The sequence below is a fragment of the Diadema setosum genome, chromosome 1 (assembly GCF_964275005.1).
Source record: "Diadema setosum chromosome 1, eeDiaSeto1, whole genome shotgun sequence".
Lineage (NCBI taxonomy): Eukaryota > Metazoa > Echinodermata > Echinoidea > Diadematoida > Diadematidae > Diadema > Diadema setosum.
In genome coordinates this window covers 30,910,083-30,936,730 of record NC_092685.1, presented here as the reverse complement: position 1 = coordinate 30,936,730, position 26,648 = coordinate 30,910,083, and the positions used below count along the sequence as shown (strand labels likewise).

Sequence of the window (26,648 nt, the reverse complement as noted above, 5' to 3'; positions counted from 1 at the left end):
GTTTCAGCTTATGGCTAGGGATTGCACTGATTACTGCAATATCTGGTGGGGGGTAGGGAGGAAGGGCCCTGACATTATGATGTTTACTGGAACTTATGATTCATATGCATGACATCACAAAGTTGGTGAAGAATGATTCCGGCCGGCAGAAAATGAAACAGACATGAGTTTCGGAGCTAGAGGTGATCTGGCTGCAGAGGAAATGAGCTAGTCACTATCAACCTGTTTACATTATACTACCCTGGCCTTGCCTTCCTTCCAAAAAAGCTGCCCACACAATACCTGTGTATAAGTAACCGCAATCTGGATGTCTGTGTCCGTGATGAACCAGCTTTTCCAGTGCGTGAAGCAAAACTCAATGGCTTTCTTTGGACTGGATCTATGCCCAGACAGACAAGTCTATGTCCAAGGCCATACCACACACACACACACACACACACACTCAGGTGACACTGACATAGATATTATCATCTGAACCAGATTTATCAACTTATTAACACTTCCTATGCACCTTCTGAGGGTTAGTCCTCTATAATTCATATTCTGAAGTGCATTTCACAAAGAGGCATGACTGGTCTAGTTAGTTTGTTCACTGCCAAGGCCTATATCTATAAATTCATTCGTCCCATAATAGATGGGATGGCATCAACTGAAAGACAATGACATTGCAACACCAATCTTTTTCTTCTTTTTTTTTTTGAGGTTTGCAGACAATCGACATTGAAGAATGAGGACGTTCTATACACTGTTTATTGCGTCAATAACCTATTTGTTCACTATTTGATTGTGTCAACCCCTGTCTGGCTTGCAACTGAAATGTGAAAGTATGAGGAAATAGGTTAAAAGCAGCCCGTATTATCACAGCTTATCATTTATACACAAACTTTGCCCAATATTCATGCTATCTTGAAATGAATAGTGTACTCCAACAGAAACATGAAAATGTCATTGCAATAATGGGGATTTTCATTGAGATTTTAAGTGCTACAATTGTATGAATATCTAAAAGAAATTTTCGAATATCATTTGGATACATGCATAAATGTGCTTATGACATGTAAAAAAAAAAATAAAAAAAAAAACAAGGGGGGAGGGGGGGAAAGCAACCGCTTGTGGATTTAATCCTTTTCACCGGAACCATCCACAGATGCCCCTGCAATGTTAATGTTAATGTTTTCAATGTTAACCTAGTCTTCAAATTAATCTCTATCAATACATGATCAATGTATGCAACAGCACGAAACTTACTGCTTTATGGCAAGAAAGACCTCTAGGTGCACAAGGGTTAAGATAAGCATATGCAAATAAACTAACATAATGAAGGGTTGACTACAACATTCATGTTGTGGGATACATTAAGTCAATTTTACTCTATACATTATCATTCCAACCATACACAAAGAACTATGATTTTGCTCTTTGTGGTTGATTTTTTCTTCTTTTTTTTGCCAAAAAAAAAAAAGGTATAAAAAGGATGGGCGGGTCTGGCGGTTGCATTGGTAGAATCATGCCTGTGACACATGACAAGCCAAATAATGTAGAGTACACCCTTGCATGCCAAATGATCTTCAAGTATGCAATCTCTTTGGTACACACATTCCAGGTGCCTCCTCCTTGCAGTGAAGGGAGTGGTGATCAGTGCCCCCTGCTGGCATGATTGTGCAGTTTCGTGTCATCGTCCCAGCTCCTTCATTCATTCATTCACAGGGTGCGAGAGGCGATCAACACGGGTGAGGATGTAGGCCGTCAGTCACTCATGCACCACTGCCGGAGCAAGAGGATCTGCTCTTTACTCTTGTTTTACAGTGGTGCTTGACTGGATAACCCTAGTAGGAGATTTCTCTCCGCACCAATGCCTGCATAATGTAGCCTTCTCACAAGGTCCTCTTGCTGTATGGTGGCGAGCGGATGACAGTGAGCGAAACAAGCCCAGCCAAGCACGATAGCGCGAGGGCCTTTTGAGATCTGTTTCTCATCCTTATGTTAGCCCTTCGAATTACCGACTTTTGCTTCCCGAGCTTGGTAGCAAAAATCGGCCAATCTGCGTGTCTGTCTACCCAAGCCCGATTTACATACGATGAATAAGCAAACACGCTGGACAACGCCAAGATGGAGGATGGATGTGGGCAGAGTGCAATTCCATTGGTCGACCGGGACCCATTATGATTATTCAGTAGAGTTCCTGCGGTCATTGATAATGTGCAAAGTAGATCTCAAAGGGCCCTCGTGCTGTCGCGCCTGACTGGGCTCACTTCGCTCGCCTGTATAGCCATATCACACAGTAAGAGGGTCTTGTCAAAAGGCTACAGTATGCATAATGATGATGCGTCATGTCACCCTCTCATTGGGGGTTCCCTTACAGAAATGATCAGTTTCTCTCCCCCCTCTTCTGCATCTCCAGCAGATGCGAGCACCTCATTCGGAGACAGGCCAGCCCGGTCATTATTCTGACCACAACAATCACTAAGTGGCTGTGCAAATCCTACTTCTGATACTTCACTTTGGCCCAAGCCTCATTATACCATGTCTCTAGCAGGCTCTGTCTGCAGAAGGAAATTTTTAATCACTTCTGGCAACCTGCATCTGACCTTGTGTCTGGGAGGCACTTCTTCACTAATCATCCATGCTATGGCCTTTTCACAGGTCAGAACACGAGAAAATTGGTCTCATCAGGCCAGTAAACATAATATCTCTCTACACATGTACCCATGTACAGTTGTCAAGGACAATTCATTGTGGAAAAATTAGCTAAAAGTTCAGGGAATACACAAAAGGTCTATATGAATCTACAACTGGTGGCATTGGCCTGAATGTCCACAGACAGAAGAACAAGGACAGGTTACTACATAAATATTTCCTACTGCAGTTGCTCTCTTTTGACTTCTAGAATTGGTTTTAACAGACATAATGTACAGAGCAATCATTGAGGTAATCACAATTTTCCCATCTCTCTGAAAGCATGATGATACTGCCATGAGTGCCACACAGCACAGCCAGGATCTAAGGACTACAGTACACAATGAAAATCAGATTCTCATTTAAAAACAAACAAACAAAACAAAACAAAACCGTACACGTACATGACTCCGCTGATATTGTGTCACACCATACACAGCTGAACAAAACAATTATCATGATGATCTACCTTACTGTCTTTTGGCATAATATTATATTGTGTATCTATAATGGTATCACTGTTAATCTTTTGTGTTTAATTCTAATATCTTGAATTTTCACATGAAAGTCATTTGTAACCTACTGTAGTGTATATATTTTTAGAGAATTTACAAATGTGTACTCCCCCTCTTTTTTTTTTTTTTTGCTGGTCAATTTTTATTAGGGAAAATTGTTACATGGTCATGATGTACCTAGAGATGGTTTTGCCATGGCAGTTTGTGGGTTAATTGTAAGGTTTTATGAGGCTATAAGATTTCAAAATCATTCCTCATTAGCTCATGCTCCATCTATCAACCTTTCTGGGCCGAAGAAGACACGTAAACACAAAAAGCCCTGATCACACAGAGGAGAAGGAATACCTTGGATGGCATTTCACAATGCAGCATTGTGCAATGTAGCATTGTGGTCAAAACGCCATCAAGGGCACAGAAGCAGTGCGGATAGGCCCCTACGTGCCAGTATTTCACATTTGAAGACGTGTCTCCCCATAAGCGTCACAGCAGAAATACAAGCACGATGCAACCAGCCTCCAGGTTGGCAGTGGCCCAAAGCCTATCGTCTCCTCCCGAAGCCCTGCTCGATCATGTGATTGTGTCTCATTGTGATGCAATGTCCTAGCCCGACTGAACTGAGACAGAGTCGCTCCATCTTGGGCAGACTTTTGGCAATCGACATATAATATATGACTACACACAATATAAAGACGTGAGGCTTGAACTTGATGAAAGTGACCCCCCTTTGACCATGTACGCATTTGAACCCCCCAAATAAGTAAAATGTTACAGGTCAAATAATATAAAGAAGGTCAATATTTCTTTTCAAATTCATGAAATTCTTCCGTCAAGGTGTTTTTATTGCAACTGATTGATAAATTGGCCTACATTGACGTAAATAAGCACTGAATCGATCAGTGCTTATTTACGTCGATGTAGGGCAATTTGTTAATCAGTCAATATTTCTAATGTTCATGGTCAGTGTGTCTCCGTATACTTCCTATTAAATTGACCCCACACTGTGAACACCTACATAGGACTTAAGCTTGTGAAACACAAAAAGGCAGATATACACAAAGAAAGTTGTTGATATGGAAAACAATTTAAAACAATCAGGCATGTATGCATGTATGTACATTTTTGTTTTAAGAAGCAATCCTATTTTTGTATACCAACCAAGGCACTTACACTATGACTATGCATAATCACGCCAAAATATATATTTCTGAGAGACTTATATTGATGTTTAGCCCACAATGTGCACCTGTAAGGTCACCATTCCCAACAGAAAAAAATGAAAGCTTCGCTTGCTTGCTAGAATGATCATGCTTGCTGAGTTTCATGACAGTCCTACATATGTATCTTCGTTCAAGACGAAAATTGGAACATGTCGTACATCGTGCTCAACACCTGCATGCTAGACACTGGGTGGTGAGTGAGCATGACAACTCACCTGTGCTTTTGGCTCTGGTGAGGTTGAAAATCCACTATGGGCATTGATTGTTTCTGTTTTGTTTCTGTTTTGTTTTTGTTTAGTTTTTATTTTGTTTTTTATTTTGTTTTGTTTTTGTTGTTTGTTTGTTTGTTTGCTTGTTTGCTTGTTTGTTTGTTTGTTTGTTTGTTTTTTGGGGGGAAGGGTGGGTGGGGATAAAAAAGTTAATGTTCTTACGTATTGTATTGTGTTTCGTTCTTTCTTTGGCTGTTGCAGTATCATTTCTAAACAATGACAGTAGCTGTGTCTCCAGGTACCTTGGCGTGCGGACCTAGTGTGACGAGTTGCATTGTGGGATTACTAAGCATGTTTTCTGTTTTTGTTTTTGTATTGTTTTTGCATGCCAGTCACACAAACTGCACAGGGCATATTACTGTAACAGTTTTCTTCTCTTTTTTTTTTTGTTTTTTTAAATCTCCATAACTGATTTTTGCATCGTGAAGCAGTTTAAAATAATAAGAATTGATTTTCATCTTGTTTCCACACACAGGTATTAATGGTTTTCGAATCAGGTTGCAAAATCAATTTTTTGAAAACCGCTGATTTCGGATGTGTGTGAACAGGCCAATTACACCGAATGCTGCTGTGGTATGTACCATGGGTCCTTCTTAATTGAGATCTGAGAAGAGACACATCAGTATCGTAACTGATACTAGGCAACAGAGTCAGCTACACTTGCCTGTAATGCAACACTCCAGGATGAGTCCCACACTCCATCCAACACACCACCATAACATTTTGCCAAAGGCTGTATTCTGAACATGAGACAACCACCGATGGCATGCATCCTTACCCATTAGTTACTTGGGGTACAAAGAGGAGCAGTAGCCCGGTCTCCGGAAGCGCAAGTGCATCACTTCCGCCGACGACACACTAATTGCAATACTTCAGTGATACAGAGCTCCATGTGATGACAATTTTCCCCTTTTCTTTTTCTTTTCTTTTTTTTTTTTTCCATTCAGGAAACATGGAAACGAGAATGGGAAAATGATCATTCTCTGTACTCCTAGAGGAGAGAGGCTTCTTCAATGTCGGAAAGATTTCAATATTGCTGGCATGACAGCTGATAAACATTCTATGGTATGATCGGTGAGCTGAATGCCTTGCTATCATGCAGGTTCAGCCCTACTATGCAGTCATATAGAAACCCGTATGTTGACAAAGATTTTAATATTGGCAGTTCATTCTTTCTGGAATAATTAATTATTGGTTTCTCGAGATCCCGGGGAAGGGCTGCCAAGTGAGTAATACAACATGCAGTCACACTGCATTCATAACAGAGGGTGAAATTATGCAACGTCAGAACAAAAATGGGCTTTGCCAGGTGACAAATATTGACAAATTTGGCTCCAGTACCTCCATATTTATCCATAGACTCTGTGAATGTTCTGCCACAAAAAAAGAAAGAAACAATCAATAAAGGTAGATGGAGGGGGGGGGGGTGGGGAGAGATGACAGAGAAGGGACTTGGCTATGAGTCACAAATCTGCATTTTGATTCACCACATGACTCACTTGGTGAAACCATGATCCGTTCATGGGCGCATTAACGATGTCATGCAGCATTCAGGAGGACTCGAGCTTTTTTAGCCCAGGAGCAGGGGAGATGACTCTATTCCCTGCATTATGACCTTGTTTTTACTGCTGGAGGACAAGCAATTGACTAATTGTTGAATCTCTTCCCTCAAGTGTCTGAACAAGAAGCTCACGCATGGCATACCTCGGATGAATCTGCTCATCTTGCATGGGTGAATGCACCTTTGCTTTCATGAATTTGTTTTTGATACTGCCAACTTGTTGAGTAGAAACTGGTCAACAAATATGATGGCAATGCATTCATGAATAGGCATAAGGATGTAGGCTCATGCAAATCAAAGAAGATATTTTTATAGGACATGAGGAAAATATTCTCAGAGGACATGATCACATTTTATTCAAATTAGTGAAATTCTTCCGTCGAGATGTTTTTTCATTGCAACTGATTGACAAATTGCCCTACATCGACGTAAATAAGCACTGAATTGATCAGTGTTTTTTAGTAGCAGCCATGATAAAAAATCATGGGCTTACATACTTGAGTAGGATTCGAACCTATGACCTCCTGATCACCGGACAGGCGTCATCTCCACTAGACCACCAAGCTTTCGCCTGACAGCAAGTGTTGGTTCTAATCAGGGAGGTGGAATACTTCCACCTCCCTGTTCTAATCCTTATAACATGCAGCGGGTACTGCTTTTATTATTCAAATAAGTGAAATTCTTCTGTTGAGATGTTTTTTCATTGCAACTGATTGACAAATTGCCCTACATCGACGTAAATAAGCACTGAATTGATCAGTGTTTTTTAGTAGTAGCCATGATAAAAAATCATGGGCGTACATACTCGAGCAGGATTTGAACCTACGACCTCCTGATCACCGGACAGATGTCATCTCCACTAGACCACTAAGCTTTTGCCCGACAGCAAGTGTCAATCAGTTGCAATGATGATCACATTTATTCCTTATTTTACAAATTTAAATTTCACATGTCTTGTTTCTTGGAATAATACTGTGGCAATAGTTATGGACCCCAGATACAGACTGGTATGTGGTATAGATGCATTAAATTCCAGAATAATATGACCACCCCCTCCCCCTGCCTTGTAATTTGAGATTAGTTTATTTCAACATAAGATATATTTGATTATTTACTTAGAATCCAGTTTGCAGGCACTACTGCTAATTGATATATCAGGCAAAGTTTGTTTTTTTTTTGTTTTTTTTTTAGTGTCAGGTAAAACCTTTCCTATGAATAAAGTTAGGCAGAAAATGAAATGTCAATGTACTAGTAAACTGGTCTATTCAGAAATAATACAAGATGCAACTTTAACGATCAATATTTCACATATCAAACTTAATGAAAGGAGAAATATCCCTTCAATCATTCAAGCAAAAGCCATTATCTGGAATTCAAAACCACTTATATTATTTCTAATCAGCAAAACAAACAGACAAAGTGTCACATTTATATCTTGAACAAGTATGTAACACACCAACGTGGTAAGTATGGACCAAAAAAAAAAAAAAAGAGGAAAAAAGAGGAATTTCTTTTTGAGTATTGATAATATCAACACATTGTGTCATTGCAAAAGAACATCCTCAAAATTACTGGTCCTTCATATCCATATCTGCATCAGTATTTCTCTCTCTCTGAATGCATCTTCTGCAAGTTTCTTGCTGTTTTTCTCTTTCTATTCTACAGTCCAAAATGTGTGGGAAATCATGTTTTCAACCATTCAGGAGAAAGCTTCACAGGTTTCATACAAATACTGATTTTATACTTGACTGGCTTGCTACAGAGATACGAAATGCAGAAAGATCACGCAAAACTACAGCTGGGAATACATGAAAACCACTGACCCAACTGAGGCAGTAACACTGCCAGGCTTTTTTGCATGCCTTGTTTTCATGGGACAGCCAGCTACATGTTTTTAACATAGCTTGCGCTCGATTGAGGAGCAGCCATGTTTGAAACAATCTGTGCATGTATACAGTGTAGGTGCATGACACTGGCTTGCAAAACACACCCATGCATGGCATGCAGAGTCAATAAATCGGCAAGAATACGTAATGTTCCCACCCAAGGGACACTGGACCAAGTCCACCAATCCAGATGCACATGAAATCACACGAAATGAGACTTCGGTGACTTGAGGACGAATGTGGGCGGACATGGAATTTCAAGAGGCCCGAGTTGAACAGGGAAGGATCAGCAGAATTGAACTTTGGGCTATTTTCACATTGTTGACTTCACACAGGCAAGGTGCCTCCTTTCTGCTCCATGATATCCATTGGACAGGGCATATATAACCCTCCCCTTTCAAATGGACCCAGCAGCAGAATACATTGAGTGTTGATGTATTTGAATAAAACATTGATCACAGGACGGAATGCGAATAACTTGGGACTGTACACCCACTGAACACCAATGCCACTGAGTGGTTTGGCAAAGCAGCAAGAGTTTGACCTCGCCGACATGTCATCGAAAACATTTTGCACGCTGTTTAATCTTGACGGTACATTATACATGTACTGGCAACTTTCTACACTATTAGCACCAATTCTATCTTGACGCTCTGACTGTTTCCTGTTCTCTGCAAATACAGTGTTACTCTGACGACTGAGAGTTAGCTACTGCATTTATAAACAAACATTTGTGCAGCCATTGTTCCAGAAAAAAACAATGAAATGTAGATCCTGAAAGACATAATGCAAAGGGAATTCTGAAACAACGATTGTCCACATCAATTAATTTTTCAACCAAACAAATAAAAGACCAACAGGATATATTGAATCATACACGGGAAGCAAATACAAGGCATAATGGCTCTGAACTCCTTGAACCATTCCTCCCTACAGCAACTTGAATGTGTGACAATAAAACTCCTGTCGTTTGTGCGCAGAAGTATTACATACTGTTTCCTTCGAGGAATGCATACAAGTGCATGGAACAGTGTGACCTTACTTGCCCTTCGTGCCAAGCCAAAATCACACTGAACCTATCACATGCATTGCCTTGTAACTGTAAGAATGATAGGATACCACCTGTGACTGACAAGAGCTTTTACCTTCATACCTGGCAGAAGAAACTCCGTCCAACACAAGCAGAAAGGGCCTTCCATCAGTCCTGGGCTCAAACAAACAGTGACCATCTGATGACCCTTTATTTATCATCTACCCAGGGACAAAAGCCCCTCCAACGCACTCAACCAAAAACAGAACCCCTGTTCAATTATGGGGGGAATCGATCAATATTCCAAGTGCCGTGGGAAGTACAGCAAAGTGAACCACAATGTATGCCTGCCTTAAAAATGCATGCGGACATATCGAAGCAGCTCATCCTGTGTTAAAGCTGCAGGAAGACACACCATCCCTTGCCTTGATCCCTACAAAAACTCTGCTTCCTTTGCTTTTGCTGGGGATTTAACTTATTGACCTCTATTTCTTAGGATTCCATGGGGGTGACCTGCCACACCTTGCTCATGTTGTGTTGTCAGTGGAATCTGTTGTGCACAAAAGTGTGTGTGTGTGGGGGGGGGGGGTGCAGAGATATCACCCTGATTAGCTGTCTTGGATCCCTCTTGCAGGTCTAGCTCCCAGGGAGGCTCACAATAGCTGCTCTATGCTAATTAGCTCCATTGCTTCCTTACAAGATGTACACAAAGAGCTGCAAATGCCCTGGGAGCCTGGAGGGGGTCCTTTGTGCTGTCAATAAATAGTTCACTGCAACTAAGCTGCATTCTTTCACCAATGCACTTTTACTGATAAAACATATCTCGATAGGACCCGATACTGTTGTTACATCACCCCGATCCCCCTCCCCCATTAGCTCATATACCTCATGTAATATTGTTCATCCACATCAGACAAATTAAGCTGGCCAAGCATGAACACAAAAACATATGAAACTACAAAACTGTATTAGTACTACTAGCCAGGCAGCCAGCACAATACAGTGGTCTTCCAGCAGGGAACAAATGTTCTGGGCAGAAAGGGTGCAAATTTCAAAGAGGGCATAAATATATACCCGACACTTATTTCAGGCTATCAATCTTTCATTGGCCTTGTTTCTCTTAATGCTGCGCACATAAAAAAGTATCCCTGGAGTGTGGAACAGAAGTGTATTAAGTAGATCATGGTGCACAGTGGCGATCGGCTAAGTAGATCACTGACCACTGGCTTCACACTTGTAGGCCGTCTAGCCTGGTGATCGCATTCCTCCACCACAGCTACTATGGTCTGTAAATTTGACCTTGCCTACATTCTAAACCCCAAACCCAGCGACAGCACACGTCCTGCCACGCTGCACGCACACACAAGAATCGCAACAAAGCCTAGCAGTCAGTCTGGGGGCCAATCAAGGAGGTGGGCTGATCAACTGTATACCTGCATCCTAGATACCAACCTACACATGTAGCTTTGGCACCTGGAATACAGCATCAAACATGCTCACCAGTAGGTTTGTACACGTATGAGGCTAGTTTCATGTGCATAAACATAACAGCGAATTACATCACATTGTACAGTGTTGGAATATTAAACACCTTGAAATTGATACAAATTGAAAAATATCTGATGAACATCCTTATTTTTTCCTCATGCAACTCAGTAGAATTGTGAATTTTCATAAATATTCATCAATTTCAAACAACTTCCAATTCACAAAACACAGTTAAATGATTTTTTTTTTCCATGGTGTTTTGTAGTGCAGTGACTTGCCTGAAAGCATGCTACCCAAACAAATTAAAACAGCTAATAGCTTTGGGTGGATGAAAAAAAAATGAGAGTTGAGGCCAAATAAGAACCAAACTTGTAGATAGAAAGGCATGAATAAAAGAAGATATATGTCCTCTGAGCTGCTACATTATAGAAGATAAACTAACAAGGAAAAGATTTGTGGCACCAATAAACTTTCAAAATTCTCAGTGATGATTATATGTTATTTGTGACTTAGGCCTATATCATAATATAGTTGCTTTATTCAGTGCCTTAGTTAGGTTTTATCAGGCATGACAGATGATAATGGTGATCATTTACAGTTAACTTTTACATATGTGGGATATCAAATATAATTTCCAGTTACTGTCAAACCCAAACTGTTGCCTCTTCCCCCCCCCCTTTAAAACCTGATGATCATGGACTTTTGCTAAACCTATGCTGCTTTGTTAGTTCACAATACATGTGCCTTTGCACACACAAAAAAAAAAGAAAGAAAGAAAGAAAGAAAAGATAATAACTCTGCTACAGGAACTTCACTTTTTGATGTAAGAGTCAACAGTAAATGATTGAATATGTTAAATTAGATTTTACACGGAATAGTATGCTGGTGTACCTTCCTTATTGCCTCTAAGGCCCGAATTCACGAAGGTGGTACAAATGAAACCATGGTTTAAACCATGGACAAAAACCATGGAGCGCCAAGTGTCGCACGGAATATTTCGTTAGGAAATTGGTCATTTTTTTCGACAAAATGATTGTTTCGTTAACGAAATTATCATTTCGTGGACGAAATGTTCATTTAGTTACAAAATGTTGTCATTTCGTTATGAAATAATCATTTTATCTACGAAATGACTGATTTCGTAACGAAATATTCCATGCGACACTTGGCGCTCCATGGTTTTTGTCCATGGTTTAAACCATAGTTTCATTTGTACCACCTTCGTGAATTCGGGCCCAAGAGTGTTGTATAATTCTGTAAATTTAGGTGTGTTCTTCTATGTACATCATAACATGGGGAAGCAGAATAATAAACTGTATAATTTGAGGAGGCAATTACTTACAGGTGATCCTGACGCTTGAAGCTCTTGGCACAGAGAAGACACTTGTGCCTGCGTTCATTGCTGTGAATCAGCTTGTGCTTGGCCAGGGCGCTGGAGCTCCCGAACACCTTCCCACACGTTGGGCACGGCTGCTGGTAGCGATGACCCTGACCACCGCCAACCTTGGGACGACCCTTCCTCGGACGGGGCTGCGCAGCCGCCATGCCAACCGGCCCATTGTCGCCCTGCTGCTGCGGAGCGCCAGCATCAAGCCCTAGGGAAGCAATCAATGAGAGGAAGTGAACACACATACATTAGGGTTTGAATCATGCACATCATTTCACTGATGTTAAGCAAAAAGATGACAGAGATTCATCCCCGTACACGGTAATACCAGAAATTTTCACTGGCATGAAGGTTTCGCGAACTTCGCGAGGAGCCAAGATTTCCAAAAGTAAAATGCATGTGAAAGTTTTATTCTTGTCAACACAACGCACTGAATACTAGGGGCAATCCACAAAAGTTTCATGCTGCAGAAAAGGCTGTCATCTCCAATTTGTGAAAGCATCATGCTGCGAATGTTTCTGGTTTTACAGTATTCTGATCTTCATCAACATGTCAACATAAATGATTCAGCATTGAAAAAGAAATAAACCAAAAAAAAAAAAATAAAAATCACAACCAAAAACCCAGCTGACAATCACTGAATATCATGGACTTAAGACCTTGAATCTTTGAAAGAAGATGAGGTGGTATTGGGGGAAAGGGTGGAGACATGATATAATTTCTCATCATATGTCATTAAAACAGCTTCTATTGGGTCTTCACTACAGCTGTAGTTATACAACGGCACCATTTCTGTAATTAGCATTTCCAGTCAGTAAAAAATCCAGAATAGGTAGCATGCGATTTAACCAAATAACCTCATTCTCTAAAAACAAGTTGTAAGCCCCATTTTCACAGACCTTCGGTACTGCGACAACGTTGCGAAAATATCAGGAGAACATAATTTCTCGCCTCGGGCAATAAAACCACAGGAGAGAGCGAGGGATACCGTTTTAACAGACACACACTGAAAACCTTCTCCCGATAGATTTCTACGAAGGGGGTGTGTCCACTGATGCGACTACCCCGCCCATCGGTGAGCACTGCATGTCGGTAAACAAAAGTGATTACAATCACTCATCTCAACTTCATAGAGATCAGTGGTTACAATCCATGCATATGATAAGCGCGCAGTATGTCAATCATTCTCTGTCTGCATGTTGAGTGTATCACAGGAATGTTACTGCAAGTTGCATTCTAACAGAAGGGTTACCAGGTAATGTCAGGGTAATGTTGCAGTAAGAATTCGGTAAAAGTTACGACAACGTAGGAGCAACATTTTGCGGGGACCATTTTAACTAGTGTTCATGCACTTATTTCTTCACGCCTTGATTTTGGTAATGGTTTGTTTTTCAATCTACCAAACTCGCAAATTGCCCAATTACAAAAGCTACAAAATGCCGCTGCACGTATTGTTTCTTTGTCAAGTAAACGCAGTCATATCACACCTATCCTGAAGAGTCTTCACTGGTTGCCTGTACAGGAGCGTATTCGGTTTAAGATACTTCTTTTGGTTTATCATGTTATTGAGGGAACAGCTCCTGATTACAATGTTTGTTTGTTTCGTCAATACCAACCTTCACGAACTCTTCGATCCTCAACTTCAGGTCTCTTACATATTCCGTTTTCTAGGAAATCTTGGGGGGAACGTGCCTTCGCTCACGCTGGACCAACACTGTGGAATTCACTTCCTCGTGAGCTGAAAGACTCAAGCTCTATAACATCTTTCAGGAGTAATCTAAAATCCTATCTGTTTAGCAGTGCATTTTGAAGACCAGTGTCTTTTGAAGACAGACTTTCATGTCTTTTTTTTTCTGCTTCTTCATCTTCTTCTATTACTGTGATGTACTTGTATTTTCAATCTGTTCGCTTTGATGTACCTATTGTAAAGCGCCTTGAGCATTTAATCAAAGTGGAGAACGGCGCTATAGAAATTGTATGTATTATTATTATTATTATTATTAGAAGGGTAAAAAGAGTTACCCAGATGCTACCCGCATGTTGTTGCGGTAACACGGCTCGATTAAAACGGGGCTTCTGACACTTACGAGTATTCAGATGGCGCAGGTCCCTGGCGCAGGTCCCTGGCGCCTGTTCAACTGGCAGAAAATGTAATTCCTACATTCACCTATTGCATTTGCCCACATCAAAAACACAATACTATAACAACCGACATATGTGCACACTGAAATACGACCCACTCCTTACTAGGATCAGAACTCACTCAATTCAAAAGTTGCTAAAAATCCCACGAAGGTCAAAAGACCACAATACAAAATATTGCAAACAAATATGTGACCCGCGACAACGGTTTCAGGTAAAAGTCGCAAGAGCAAATTCCCTCCTAGGCAGGGTACAAAGATTTTGACCAGTTATCTTTGTCACTACAGATGGCGCAGGTCCCTGGCGCAGGTCCCTGGCACCTGTTCAACTGGCAGAAAATGTAATTCCTACATTCACCTATTGCATTTGCCCACATCAAAAACACAATACTATAACAACCGACATATGTGCACACTGAAATACGACCCACTCCTTATGCAGCTGTCATTTGTATGACGCACCTCTTGACCCCCGGGAAATGTGCGTCATGGTCGCGTCAAGTACCACCAATTTGATGACGCGTGGTGCCGTCACGGGAGCAAAATGTCCGTCACAATACTGACCCATTATGTGCGTCATAGTCGGTCATTTAACCAGAGTGTGTCAAAAGGTTCGTTAATGGGACCGTCATGTAATTTTGCGAGGCTTCTTGCATGGGGCATGGTATCCCTCCGTAACATCTAAAACAAACTCGCGATCGCGAGTCGGCCGAATTCACCGGCTCCTGGAAACGCGAAAATGACACAATTTTCATTCAGTTTTATTATAACATACTGATACTCACTTCATTCTCGTATGTCTTCTTTTTCTATCTGATGTCAGACTAAAGGTCTTTTCAGAAAGTTTGAGTACAAATTTGCTCCAAAACCACACTACCAAACACGATTTGTGATTAAAATCATCACATACAGCCCGCGGCATCGCGAAGCTCGCTATCCTTCAATCGCATTCACTGTAGTGTAGCATCGACCGTCGACCGTGGAACCTGCAGCAAAACCACGTGCGTGATGTCGACCATGTGGTACATGTATACATACAGTACACGCGTACATACGTATACAGAAGGCGAGGCATGGCAGAGGCCAGGCCCCAAAACACATACAAACGATTATGGAACTAACATTACTGAGAGTCTATTAAAACCTGCATTAACTTAAAATAGTAAATTCTATTTAAACACTAGCCATATAAACCATGTACCTAACTTGGGTTTAATAAGGTTCGTGTTTAAATAGGCAGGGGCTTCAATCAAGCTGTTTTCGAATCGGGGAAGGGGAGGCGGGAGGTTACGGAAAAAATTACTGTGGCCAGGCCGTAGTTTCGCGAAACTAGATAGTTTGCCATAGCAACGTGTATATCAAAACACGCGTTTCTATGGGATGTCCATGAACTAGGGAACGGTTTAGAGAAATTCGAAGTCATTCGAGGTTGAAGTGGTTTTTTCCTACGCATTTTTTTTTTTTTTTTGGTTGTTGTTGTTCATATCTAAAAAATTAGATTTCTTAATTTTTTTCAACTGGTATTTGGGAGTCTTGTAATATATCTAAAATGTTGATAGAAATTTCTGAAGATATTCAGAAAGTACGCCTAGGCGCCTACTGTTTGGATAAACGGTAAACATGCAGTCTACGTTCGATACGAAGAAATTATTACGTCTTTCACGAGGAAAAACATACAAAACAAACAAAAAACACCTACGAACGAATGTTGATAGCCAAAACTTTGATAAGTAATAAGCAGTTATCATGAGCGTGAACTGAAATTAATTGTCATGATTTTGTTGTCTAACCAGGTGATGACTGCATCTCATTGAACCTACTCGTAGTGAATTTCTCTGGGCATACGAGACCTTTTAAGTATTTCTGGCTCAGTTGCATTTTTAATTGACTGATTAATCGATCTTTTTTTTTATTGTTCAGGGAACATAAGATATTCGATCAAGTACATTATATTCGACTGTTTGATGTTTCCTACTATGCGCCAAAAGAAAGGCTATAGAATCACGATATCTTTGCAATGATTCTTTTAATTCAACTAATGAGCTGGTTCTTCGATCGATATTTCCATGATATTTACACGCTGTTTATTCCAGTGCGCGCATTCTTCCGTCTGGCACGCACCTGGGTGTGGCACCTGCTTTTGTGGAAATTTCCACAAGGGGAGAGGGGTGGGGTGTCAAGTTTCTTCGAGCCGAAGAGACTGCATGTAAAACAATCTCTTCGCTCTAATTTATTGTCATTCGTGCTTTCCCCTTATTCTTTGCTGATATTGAACATTTAGATTTAACTTTACGAAGGTTGGTAGCACGTGGTTCTATTTTGTTGTGAGGTGTATGTAATTTCTTTTTTTTTATCATTCTTGGAAAGGAAAAGAAGAGTAAGGGGAAAGAAGAATAAGAGGGAAAGTAAAATGGAACGAACGGCACGTACGCTCAGCATTCACAGTAAGCCGTCTTTTTACACCAGCAGTTATCATCATCACCATCAGACATCACTCAGACCATTTTAGCCTTTTCCTATCAACATTAAGAAAAATAAATAACAAATACAAAGTATCAACACCTCCCAACAACACAAATATTTAGAAAAGACAACACACGGCTCACTACAACGGCTGGTATCAAACTTCGTCGCTTCGATTCGAAAAAGTATTGCAGCAAAGCGGAGAAATCGCCGTTACGAAAATAGCAGTGCGAGACACTTGAAAGAATTACGTCAAATACTTCAAAGTATAAAGGGAACGGATAAAGTGATATAAAATGGAAGAAATCGTACCAAACGATGTGTGAGAAACGACAGTGGAGAACGGTAAGTTTAGTAGTAGGCTTAGGCCCTAGCAACAGTTTACAGCACCGAAAGCTACGCGAAAATAAGGTGAAAATAAATACACATTGGAAACTCGGTATTGCGACAAGATCCTTAGGATCAAGTCAATAAACGATACAAAACAAAGGAAATCAATTCATTTTGACCGGAAAATAGTTTGTTATAAGTATTCTGTTGTATGAGATCTCCTTTGATAGGCCGAGAAATACATCGAGCTTCCACGATACTCGGGAAAGACAGTTCGAACGCTTTTCACCTGCACATACTGCAGTGCACATCAATACACGAACAGAAACTCACCTCTTCCTTGCAGAAAAATGATGCAATAACGTTACAAAAAACACACACAACACTCTAAAAATCATTTCATACTTAAGAGGCAAGGGACAAGCGGATGAAGAAGAAGAGAAAAAGAAGCAGACATTGCGCAACGGAACGCTTCTACCCCGATTCGAATCGAAACAGGGTACTGGAGTGTAGTGGCAGCTGGCTACAGTGTGCAGCTAAGCTATACTAACGCTCCCCAGCCGCCCACAACATGGGGATACAGTACCACGGCGATCGAAGTAAACATCCAGGGTCCGTAGGCGACAGGGATTCACGCGGGCGAAGTTCCGTTCGGTGTACACAGTTCGCAGGCAGCGAATTGCGTGAGCGCACACAGAGCTCTGCAGCATTCCAGTCTGGCACGTACTGCGAATAACATGTGCGTCAAGGGTCAGTCATTTTCACGAAGAGGTGCGTCACCATTTTGACTGGTTAATGCGTCAATGTCTCATAGAGGTGGGTCACTTTTTGTGACGGAGGGTACGTCTTGGTACCTAAAAGGTATGACGCACATTGGTACTTTGACGCACCTATCCCGGGGGTCAAGAGGTGCGTCATACAAATGACAGCTGCATTACTAGGATCAGAACTCACTCAATTCAAAAGTTGCTAAAAATCCCACAAAGGTCAAAAGACCACAATACAAAATATTGCAAACAAATATGTGACCTGCGACATCGGTTTCAGGTAAAAGTCGCAAGAGCAAATTCCCTCCTAGGCAGGGTACAAAGATTTTGACCATTATCTTTGTCACTACCCCAGAAATTGAATCTTTGATATGTTTTCTACATCTACACTAAATTTCACAGCATAAGACTAAGTTTTTCCTATTGAAAAAGGAATTTTAAACACCCTATGTTGGATCGCACTCGTCAGTTTCGATCCTCTTTCGAACGCCGCGCCAATATGCCCAGTGTTGCTATGGCGCGGCGTCTCGCGTGTGATTGGCTAGTGCGTCGCACACATTTACATAGTTCGGCTTTCGGAGATACGTTCGTCTCGCAGCGTGTCGGAAATGTTTTGTTCACGCATGCATGCTTCATTGTTGTTGCTACAATAGATACCAGCACGCTCGCTCTGTACTGTATGCTCTTCGTTTGGCTTTCTATCCGAGCTTTCCTACCGTAATGTTCGACAACGGAAGTGAAACAAAAAGCGAACAGCAACACTAGGCAGCACTAACTTCCAACGTGAAATAGATACGATAGGGAACATGGTTTGAACGTATCAAAGTTGCAAATCGCCACACAAATCGTGCAACATACGATCCAAAATGCACTTGTCAATTGGGCTTGTAGTATAATATGACAGCAGGTTGACTCAAAAGACAGCAGAAGAGAGGAAAGGAGCGGTCATAAATGACCAATATTCAAATAATACCCTGTACTAAAAGTCAAAATTATACCAAACTAAGTAAAGTCATGTTTGTTTGCTTGTTTATTTACTGTGGTTTGTAAAGATGCATACAAATGCGCCACCCGCTCCTGTGACATGTACACACAGGCATAGCGTGTGGATGCCATTGGGTAATTACGTGCACCATACACATGTAACCAGCAAGCTTGCAATTATTGTAACCGCCATCTTGAAAGACGTACTGGTAAACAAACCCGAACGAAACGCATTGTGTATTCGGCTCAATACGCTCAGTTCCAAGGAAGCTGCCCGGTAAATTTGACTCTCTCAGTGAGCCAATCAGAAGCCGTTGTGGTTGCTAGAGGCGGAGCTTAATCTCGATTGGCACCATCGTACGGATGGGTAATTCTCACCTCGCATCGCCGCTCAGCATTGTCTTTGAGCAAGAAGTGAATCTTCGAAGCCCATTTTCTCGCAATTTTGTCAGGCTAACAATTAAAAAAGTGCATTATATTTCCTTTTATATGACCGCTTACAAATGATTTATATCAATGTAAAGCTTAGGAAATGGGCAATGTGATTCAATGAAAAAATGAATTTTCAAAATTCCTGACTTTTGCCTGAAACCGTTGTCGCCGGTCACATATTGTATATATGATAAATATCATATACATGCATTGGCATGGCTCAAAGGGGTTCATTTGCATACAAACAGCATGTGACCTTCCCTTTGATTGGATTATCATCAGAAGGCCCACATAATCACTAACTTTCCTGTACATTGTATATTTTCTGTGCACTGCCAATATCATTACTGGTAAAATTTAACGGAAAAACTCAAGGTTTAGATTGGTACCTCTCAGGGACAACTCTAACCATTAAAGAAAAATGCACTGCTGTCTTTAGCAATAATTCCTCATTAGACGAATTGTAGAGTCTTCCTCGCATTAAAATTATGACAACTTTTTCCTAAAAATTATTATATCCTTATATAACTTTTGGACATTTAGAGATACAAATTTTATTTTAGAAATAACACATTTAAACAAAAAGCAACTGCAGACAAGAAGAGATAGTGAAATTAAGTAAATGCAGCAAAATTAAATGCAACTTGATTTTGGGTCTGTTACACTGTATCATGTATCTCAATACTTATTTGAACTTAAATGGTAACATGCATATTGTTGACTAAATGTCATTTAAATTTTCACTTACAACATTTTTAAGCAACTTCCTCAATGAGTACAGTTCCTGTTCCTTTAACAGAGAATACCACAAGGATGTATTCACAATCCTTCCAACAGATGCAACCACAAAAAACACACAAGTAAAACTAGACTGTAATTCCACTGCACCACACAGACACCTGGGAAACTAGCCCATGTACAGCAATTTTTGACCTTCACGTTTGACCCTTCAACAACCTTTAGTTCAATCCACACAAGAAGCACTGACCCTGACGTTAGACAGGTCACTACTGTTGTCTTATTAGTCTCAATATACTGTAAAACAAGGAATGTTCACATGCATTTTAATTTCGTGAATTTTGCGAGCCTGAAGATTTGCGAAATTAAAATGCATATCACAGTTCTTGTCTACACTATACACACTGAATGTTAGAGGCAACTCGCGAAAATATGTTTTATAGCATCTATTCTTCTCACATCACTGGACATTCCCAGTGCAAATTATGGGTGAGGAAAAAAAACAAAAACAAAAACATAGTCACAGTACAGTGCCATTTAACCTTTGACCTTGACAGTAACCAGAAAATCTCATCAAGAAATATTTACCATATGTAGCCTTCCTGGGTCAAGTATTTCATTCAAGGGCTTCTCTTATAAATATCTAAAAGACCTTGGATGTATGGACAAAGAACTAAATTACATAATACCTCAAGTACCTTTGAGGCCAAAGGCACAAAAAGTAAACATTCTTATTATCAGTAAGACACAGACACAGAATAGTATTGCTCAATACACGATCTCATCTACTTCGTCTTAGTAATGTGACATTTCTCATTTATTCGCCAGAAAATGGGCCAATATGATGTAATTTCCATAAACAGAGGTTTTCATCAAAATGCTCTATGAATGTTTAGGAACCTATATGATACACAGGGTGTTTGGATTACCAAAATGAATAAAAATACTGCACTTGGATTTTCTTTTACTGTACAATGCCATGATCATGTGACCAAGATGATCCATACAACCAGCAGAGGTCCTACAAGTTGCTGAGTCTGATGGCATAATGTTATTCCAGCTTTAATGATATGTGTACAGCATTTGCCAAATTGAATTTTGACTTGACTAAAACTTCCCGGCAAAGTGTCACTCTAATCTTTCTTCCATTTTGAACAATGTTTCCCTGTAGTATAACATACACTGTATGGGCCCCGTTGCAAGAAAGTTGCAATCAATTGCAAATAATTGCTAATTTTGAAACAACCATTCTGATTGGCTCAGGGTCTGCCCTATTAAGAAGACATGCATGCAACAATGATTTTGATTGGCCAGTGACAATCAGTTGCAAGTTGCGTTTAAACGCAAAGTTTCTAGCAACGGGATGTGCTGCAGGATTGTGAGATCTAAATTCACTCTAATTTGAGCGAGACAGAATTGCAAGGATCCCTGCACAAACTACAAGTAATAATGTACTCAAGCAAGGCTGAATCATGCCAGCAAAGCCTTCACACAAAGTGATGCTCTCCGATGTCCCTGACCGTCAGGCCAAATTAATGCCCTTGAAATGCAGCTTGCAGTTGTCACCGTCACTGTGCCCTTTCGTTTCTGGCTGCAGCGCCACTTCTATCTCTGCACACATCCATTGTTACACATGCTCCATTCTTTGCAATAGTTTAATCAGCCAGCATAAGACCTGGGAATGAGAACAACAGCAGCATCTCCACATGTGCAGACTCATCCAGAATGCACAGACCAACATTGCTCAATGCCCTCATGTATTGCACCATCTGTTTGAGCTGACATCCACTTGTGCACAGGCAATTAAAACTTCCTTTCTAATTCCTAGTCTTGCCTGGAAGCATTTGATAAGACAGATATATTTTAAATGACAGCAAAGACTCCCCCCCCCCCCCAAAAAAAAAAGAGAAAAAAAGGAACCAATCAACAAATGTTAGAGCACATCAAATGCTACAGGATTGCTACTGTTTGGAAATGCATGGATCATATCAGACAGACACTACTGTGAAATCACAAAATGGTGTCTGGCCATGTGGCTTTCACGTTTTCACCAAGATGATTTCCACGCTATTGGCAGTCACGTGACCTGCGGTACGCCATTTGATTTACCCCATCTCATGACATGGTACCATTATGCAGTGTCCAAACTCATGAAGTATGATGTACATTTGTATTATGCTTCATTGTCCAAAGTAAATGCAATCAGTTTACTGTACTTCTTTTTAACAAAGAAGCTTTGATTGCCTTTCCTCTCTTTTTATCCAAAATACAGGCAGCAAGCCTTGTTTGTTTTTTTCATTCATGGAAGAGCAAAATTAATAGGTAACTTTGCCATCAATCCACATCTAAAACATTAGTGCTTGCTGCTGTATGAACTGTTGATAAGGTTCTTGAATCTACCGTGTATTTTAGCACTCTCCCACTAAATAGACAAGAGAATACTTACTGTAGTTACATTATGCTGTACATTGTACGACCTTTGCCCTTTCATCCTTTTGAAAGTGCCTCAGTGCAAATCAAGAAAAAAACAACAACAAAAGCAACAACAACACTCAAATCTGGAAGAGGAAGAAAGATGAGACATCATTATTGTCATCACATGGCTGGGCAGAGGCATCACAATGCATCGCAAAACATCCAGGTAAATATCTTCCTACCATATAATCCTCCATTATTTTGTAGGAAGTAGATATATATTGTTGTCTAAAACCTTGCCAAGAGAGATGCTTTGCCTTCCGCCTTTCCCCGTCATTTCTCTGAAACTTTGTAATACGCACTTCCTTGCCAGACCACCAGAAGCTCTCATGAAGGCCAGCACCAGCAATATTACAACCTTTTGTTTACCCCTTTTTTTTCTTAAATTTCACAAGTTACAAACATTATGTATAGTATCATCCTAACAAATTAAATGCTTATGGATTTCAACTTGACTGACACAAACTTCACTTTTGTTAGCATGATTCTGATTAACAATAGGCCCGTTCACACACAAGGGAAAAAGTGCGATTTAAAAATCGATTTTCTTATCGCGATCAAAATTTCGAAATTTTTTCCAGTGTGGACAGAAAAATCTCACTAATTACCGCGATCCTTATCGCGATCCAACTCGCACTATTAGTGCGATTTTTCAGAATAATCGCGATTATTTTGCCAAGCGTCGTGTGTGTGAGCGCGATCGAGATTCGGAAATCGTTTTTTTTAGTCCCATCGTTCGTAGCGCGTGCGAAACTCTATTGGGACTGCGGGGTCAGTCTTCGGTCATGCAAGATTCGCGCATGCGCAGTTTGGCCACTGATCGTTCTTTTCTTGCTGCGAAGTGCGATTTTTCCCTGTGTATGAACGGTCGAAAAAAAAAATCGAAATTTGGATCGCGATTGAAATTTAGATTTTCGTTGTTTGTGAATGGGCCTAATGTTACATGGGTCATTATTTAATGTCATTTGACACTTTTTATTGTATAAGTAAGACCAAATAAAGTTTGCAATCTTGTGTTACTGGATCAATCTCCTTCAATGAGTTTTTGTTGTAAAAACAAACCTCTCTAACCAGATTTTGGAATGGGAGGTCTCTGTTGTAGAATGCAAATCAACAGCCCTACAACTTGTATCAGTCTGCAAATATGTAGCCAACTTGTGCAGATGAAGCAAAAATATAGCTCTCGTAAGTCTGCAGAACTGTCGATTATTGCTCAAAATTGTACACATACTCATTAAAAAAAATCATAAAATAATGTTGTAATAACACAATTTCAGTCGTGTAATGAGGAAAATGTAAAAAATGTTAGCCAAAAAGGTGCGCTGAATTCCACAATCTTGGAGCTTATCCCATCGCGACTGCTACATAATTTTTCATAATCGGCAAATCGGGCCACAGCAATTTCCATCGATCTTCCGTGCTTGAGTGAATCGCATGCAGATTATGATTACACGGGCACGATAGATCATCACATAACATTCTTCCTTCCCACATGTGCTGGGCAGGGAAGGCGATTCCCGAATAAAAGTTGGTGTACCGACTTTTATCATTTCACCCTTCTGAACTAAAAATACAACCAACATCAACCGCATCAGCCGGACAAGTTCTTTGTAGAGCTTTCCAATATAGTGCAAGCTAATTCAAATTGGCAAAAGATGAACCCCTGATGAGCCTCTGCGAGTACTATGCTTTAGCTTGAAGAGGGGCTGCATTCACTTTGGAGAAGTTCAAAATAAATCCCTATAATTGATTCAGTGCCAATGGGACAGATACCTAGATCAAAGTCACCAATAACAAGAACGTGGAATAGCAGACAATAAGGGGCCATCTTCAATCTTCTGTTCAATGCATCAGAGATGGTATATTCGGACATTCAACAGAGTGGATCATCTACTGTAACATGGCAAGACATGCAATGATTTAGAAAACTTTGGATTCAAGAAGTCCCTTCCTGAGCTCTTACTGGTAACAATTTCACCAACAACTAATACCACATGAGTGTCACGGATGTCAAACCATGTACACTGTAGCAGTATACACTTGCCACAATACAATGGAATCAATGTAACGTATTGATTTCCCTCTCAGTACTAATCAATCGGGATCCAGGTGGGTACATGAGCTTAAGGTCAAAGGTTAGCAGGTTCACACACATGGCAGTAGAAGATAGCATTGCACTCTTTCCTTACTGTATTTTTAAACCTATTAAATTCAGTATTATCTGATCATTTTGCATAATAACAGGGCTGAGGTCTCAATTTGCCAGCTACTACTTAGCATTGTTTGTAATGCATTGCTTGCACTCAATACTACAGCTTTGCATAATCATCATGACTGCATAAAGTATGAGACCTGGGCATCAGAAGCTGTCAGCTGCGTGGGTGTATCTTCAGCATATGGGCCAATCAGGAAATCAATCCAGTATCCATGTACACCGGGCTGCATAGTTCATTTAAGATGCATGTTTATTGACCATCTTGGAGCAAGCACAATACAAATCTGTATATCACTGCATTATAACATTTATATGCTCTGCACCCTCTGAATATTGCTTGCAAATAATAGAGAATGTACAAGGTGATCCAAAGATTTCACAAAATGTGACCCAACATGTGGAGGAAGGATTGGGTTTGGACAAACATTCCTTTTGATTGATAAAATAAAGTGGAAAAATTTGTTTTGGCATCACAGACATGACAAACACTCAAAACAAAACTGACTTTTTGATTGATGAAACAAAGTAGAAAATATAAGACTGACTTTTAATTGATAAAACACAGTAGCAAGTATGTTTTCTGGCATCACAGTGCACTGGTGGGCCAAGGCCAGCAACATTACAAATGCTCTGGATCAATTCACTTTCAGCAAACAGGTGACATAAAAGCATGACTGTTATATTCAACCAAACAAATGCTATAACTGTAGTCTGCTTACAATGATAATGTTTAGGACCACTATGTCATATCTGTATTGCATAGCCGGTCAAAACACATATAAAAATAACCTCCTCCCACATAAACAAACACACACGTAACAAGTCAAAAAAAAAACCCTACATTTTGATTAAACCGACAATTTGGTAATCAGCTTTTGAGAGATGAAAGCATTCAGAGACAGCAAAAATGGCTTGAGATCTCGAGCCAAGACTTCAAGCTCCAAAACGAAAGTGAGGGACTTGACCTGCCACAAAGGAATGCCAGGGACAAAAGCCGAGGGAGGAAGGCCCCATAGGTTCATAATTCCATGCCCCCTGCCCCACTTCCCCAGCCCTACTGCCATTATGCGCATGCCACACAGGGGGAGGAAGGGGTCATTTAGCGGTGAAAAAAAGTTCACTGTAAATATGAATGTCAACTATGCATGCACTACTCCAATTACACTCCTTGAGTGCCATTATTCAGGGGAAAAATTACCCAGGGTACTGCTGCTGCGTGCAGTTTACCATGTGCCTGCTGCTGTGTGTGTGTGTGTGTGTGCACACGTGTACAAACACCATACATGTGTATGTGTGTGTGTGTGTGTGTATGTGTGTTGTCAGGGTGTGTGTATTGTGTGTGCATGTCTCATATTGGTAGCAAGCTTGCACGCACAATGTTCACTATAATGGATAAGGGGACATGGCATACTCTGAATTATGTACACTGCAAAAAACACACAGAGAGGCAGCACGCTCAGAAAAAAAGAGCTGGACGAGGAGGGAGCATGTGGGGCATGCATTGGCCGCCTGCCTGACTCATCATTTCTTGGAATCAGGGAACGAAAGGAAACAAAGGGAAGCAACATTTCACACTTCCCCACTCCCTTTCCAGGCCGAAGCAAAAAAAGACTTCACCAAAATGCCATTTCTTTCTCACTTTGCATCCCTTCACCTTTTCTGGCATTTTAGAAATCCAGCAAAAAGCCCATATCCCATGATTGGAATGTGACCCCCCACGCCTTCACCTCCTCTAAGATGCCTCTTCTAGTGTGTTTCAGCATGTGACAAGATACAGGGCGTTACACTCTGATCACTGTGCAGGGTCATCACCTTCAAGACACAATAGAAAGAATGCAACCAGAGGAACTTTTCTGGGCTACCAAGCACAGTTGTCTGTTTTCTGGTCCCCCCCCCCCCCCCCCCATAATGAAAACAAACTTAATTTGTACACCACAAGCAATGTTGAATGTGACCTTGAAGTTCATTTGCTGCTTCAAAAAATAAATAAATGAATAAAACATTCTAGCAAAAAAGTCTTCCACAAGTGTTCAACACACATTTAGGCCTATCCTAGGCACTGAGAGCTCAGAGC

The 26,648-nt window shown here is 40.6% G+C and overlaps 1 protein-coding gene across 3 annotated transcripts in view; it reads right to left on the bottom strand.

Annotated features, from left to right (window-relative positions):
- LOC140235322 (uncharacterized) overlaps positions 1-26,648 on the bottom strand; it is a 147,022-nt gene that overhangs the window by 40,134 nt on the left and 80,240 nt on the right. For all 3 annotated transcript variants that reach the window (XM_072315350.1, XM_072315359.1, XM_072315367.1), the window contains one exon: positions 11,985-12,237. In XM_072315350.1, coding sequence (XP_072171451.1) covers positions 11,985-12,237 — 253 coding nt within the window. The remainder of the gene's footprint in view (positions 1-11,984; positions 12,238-26,648) is intronic.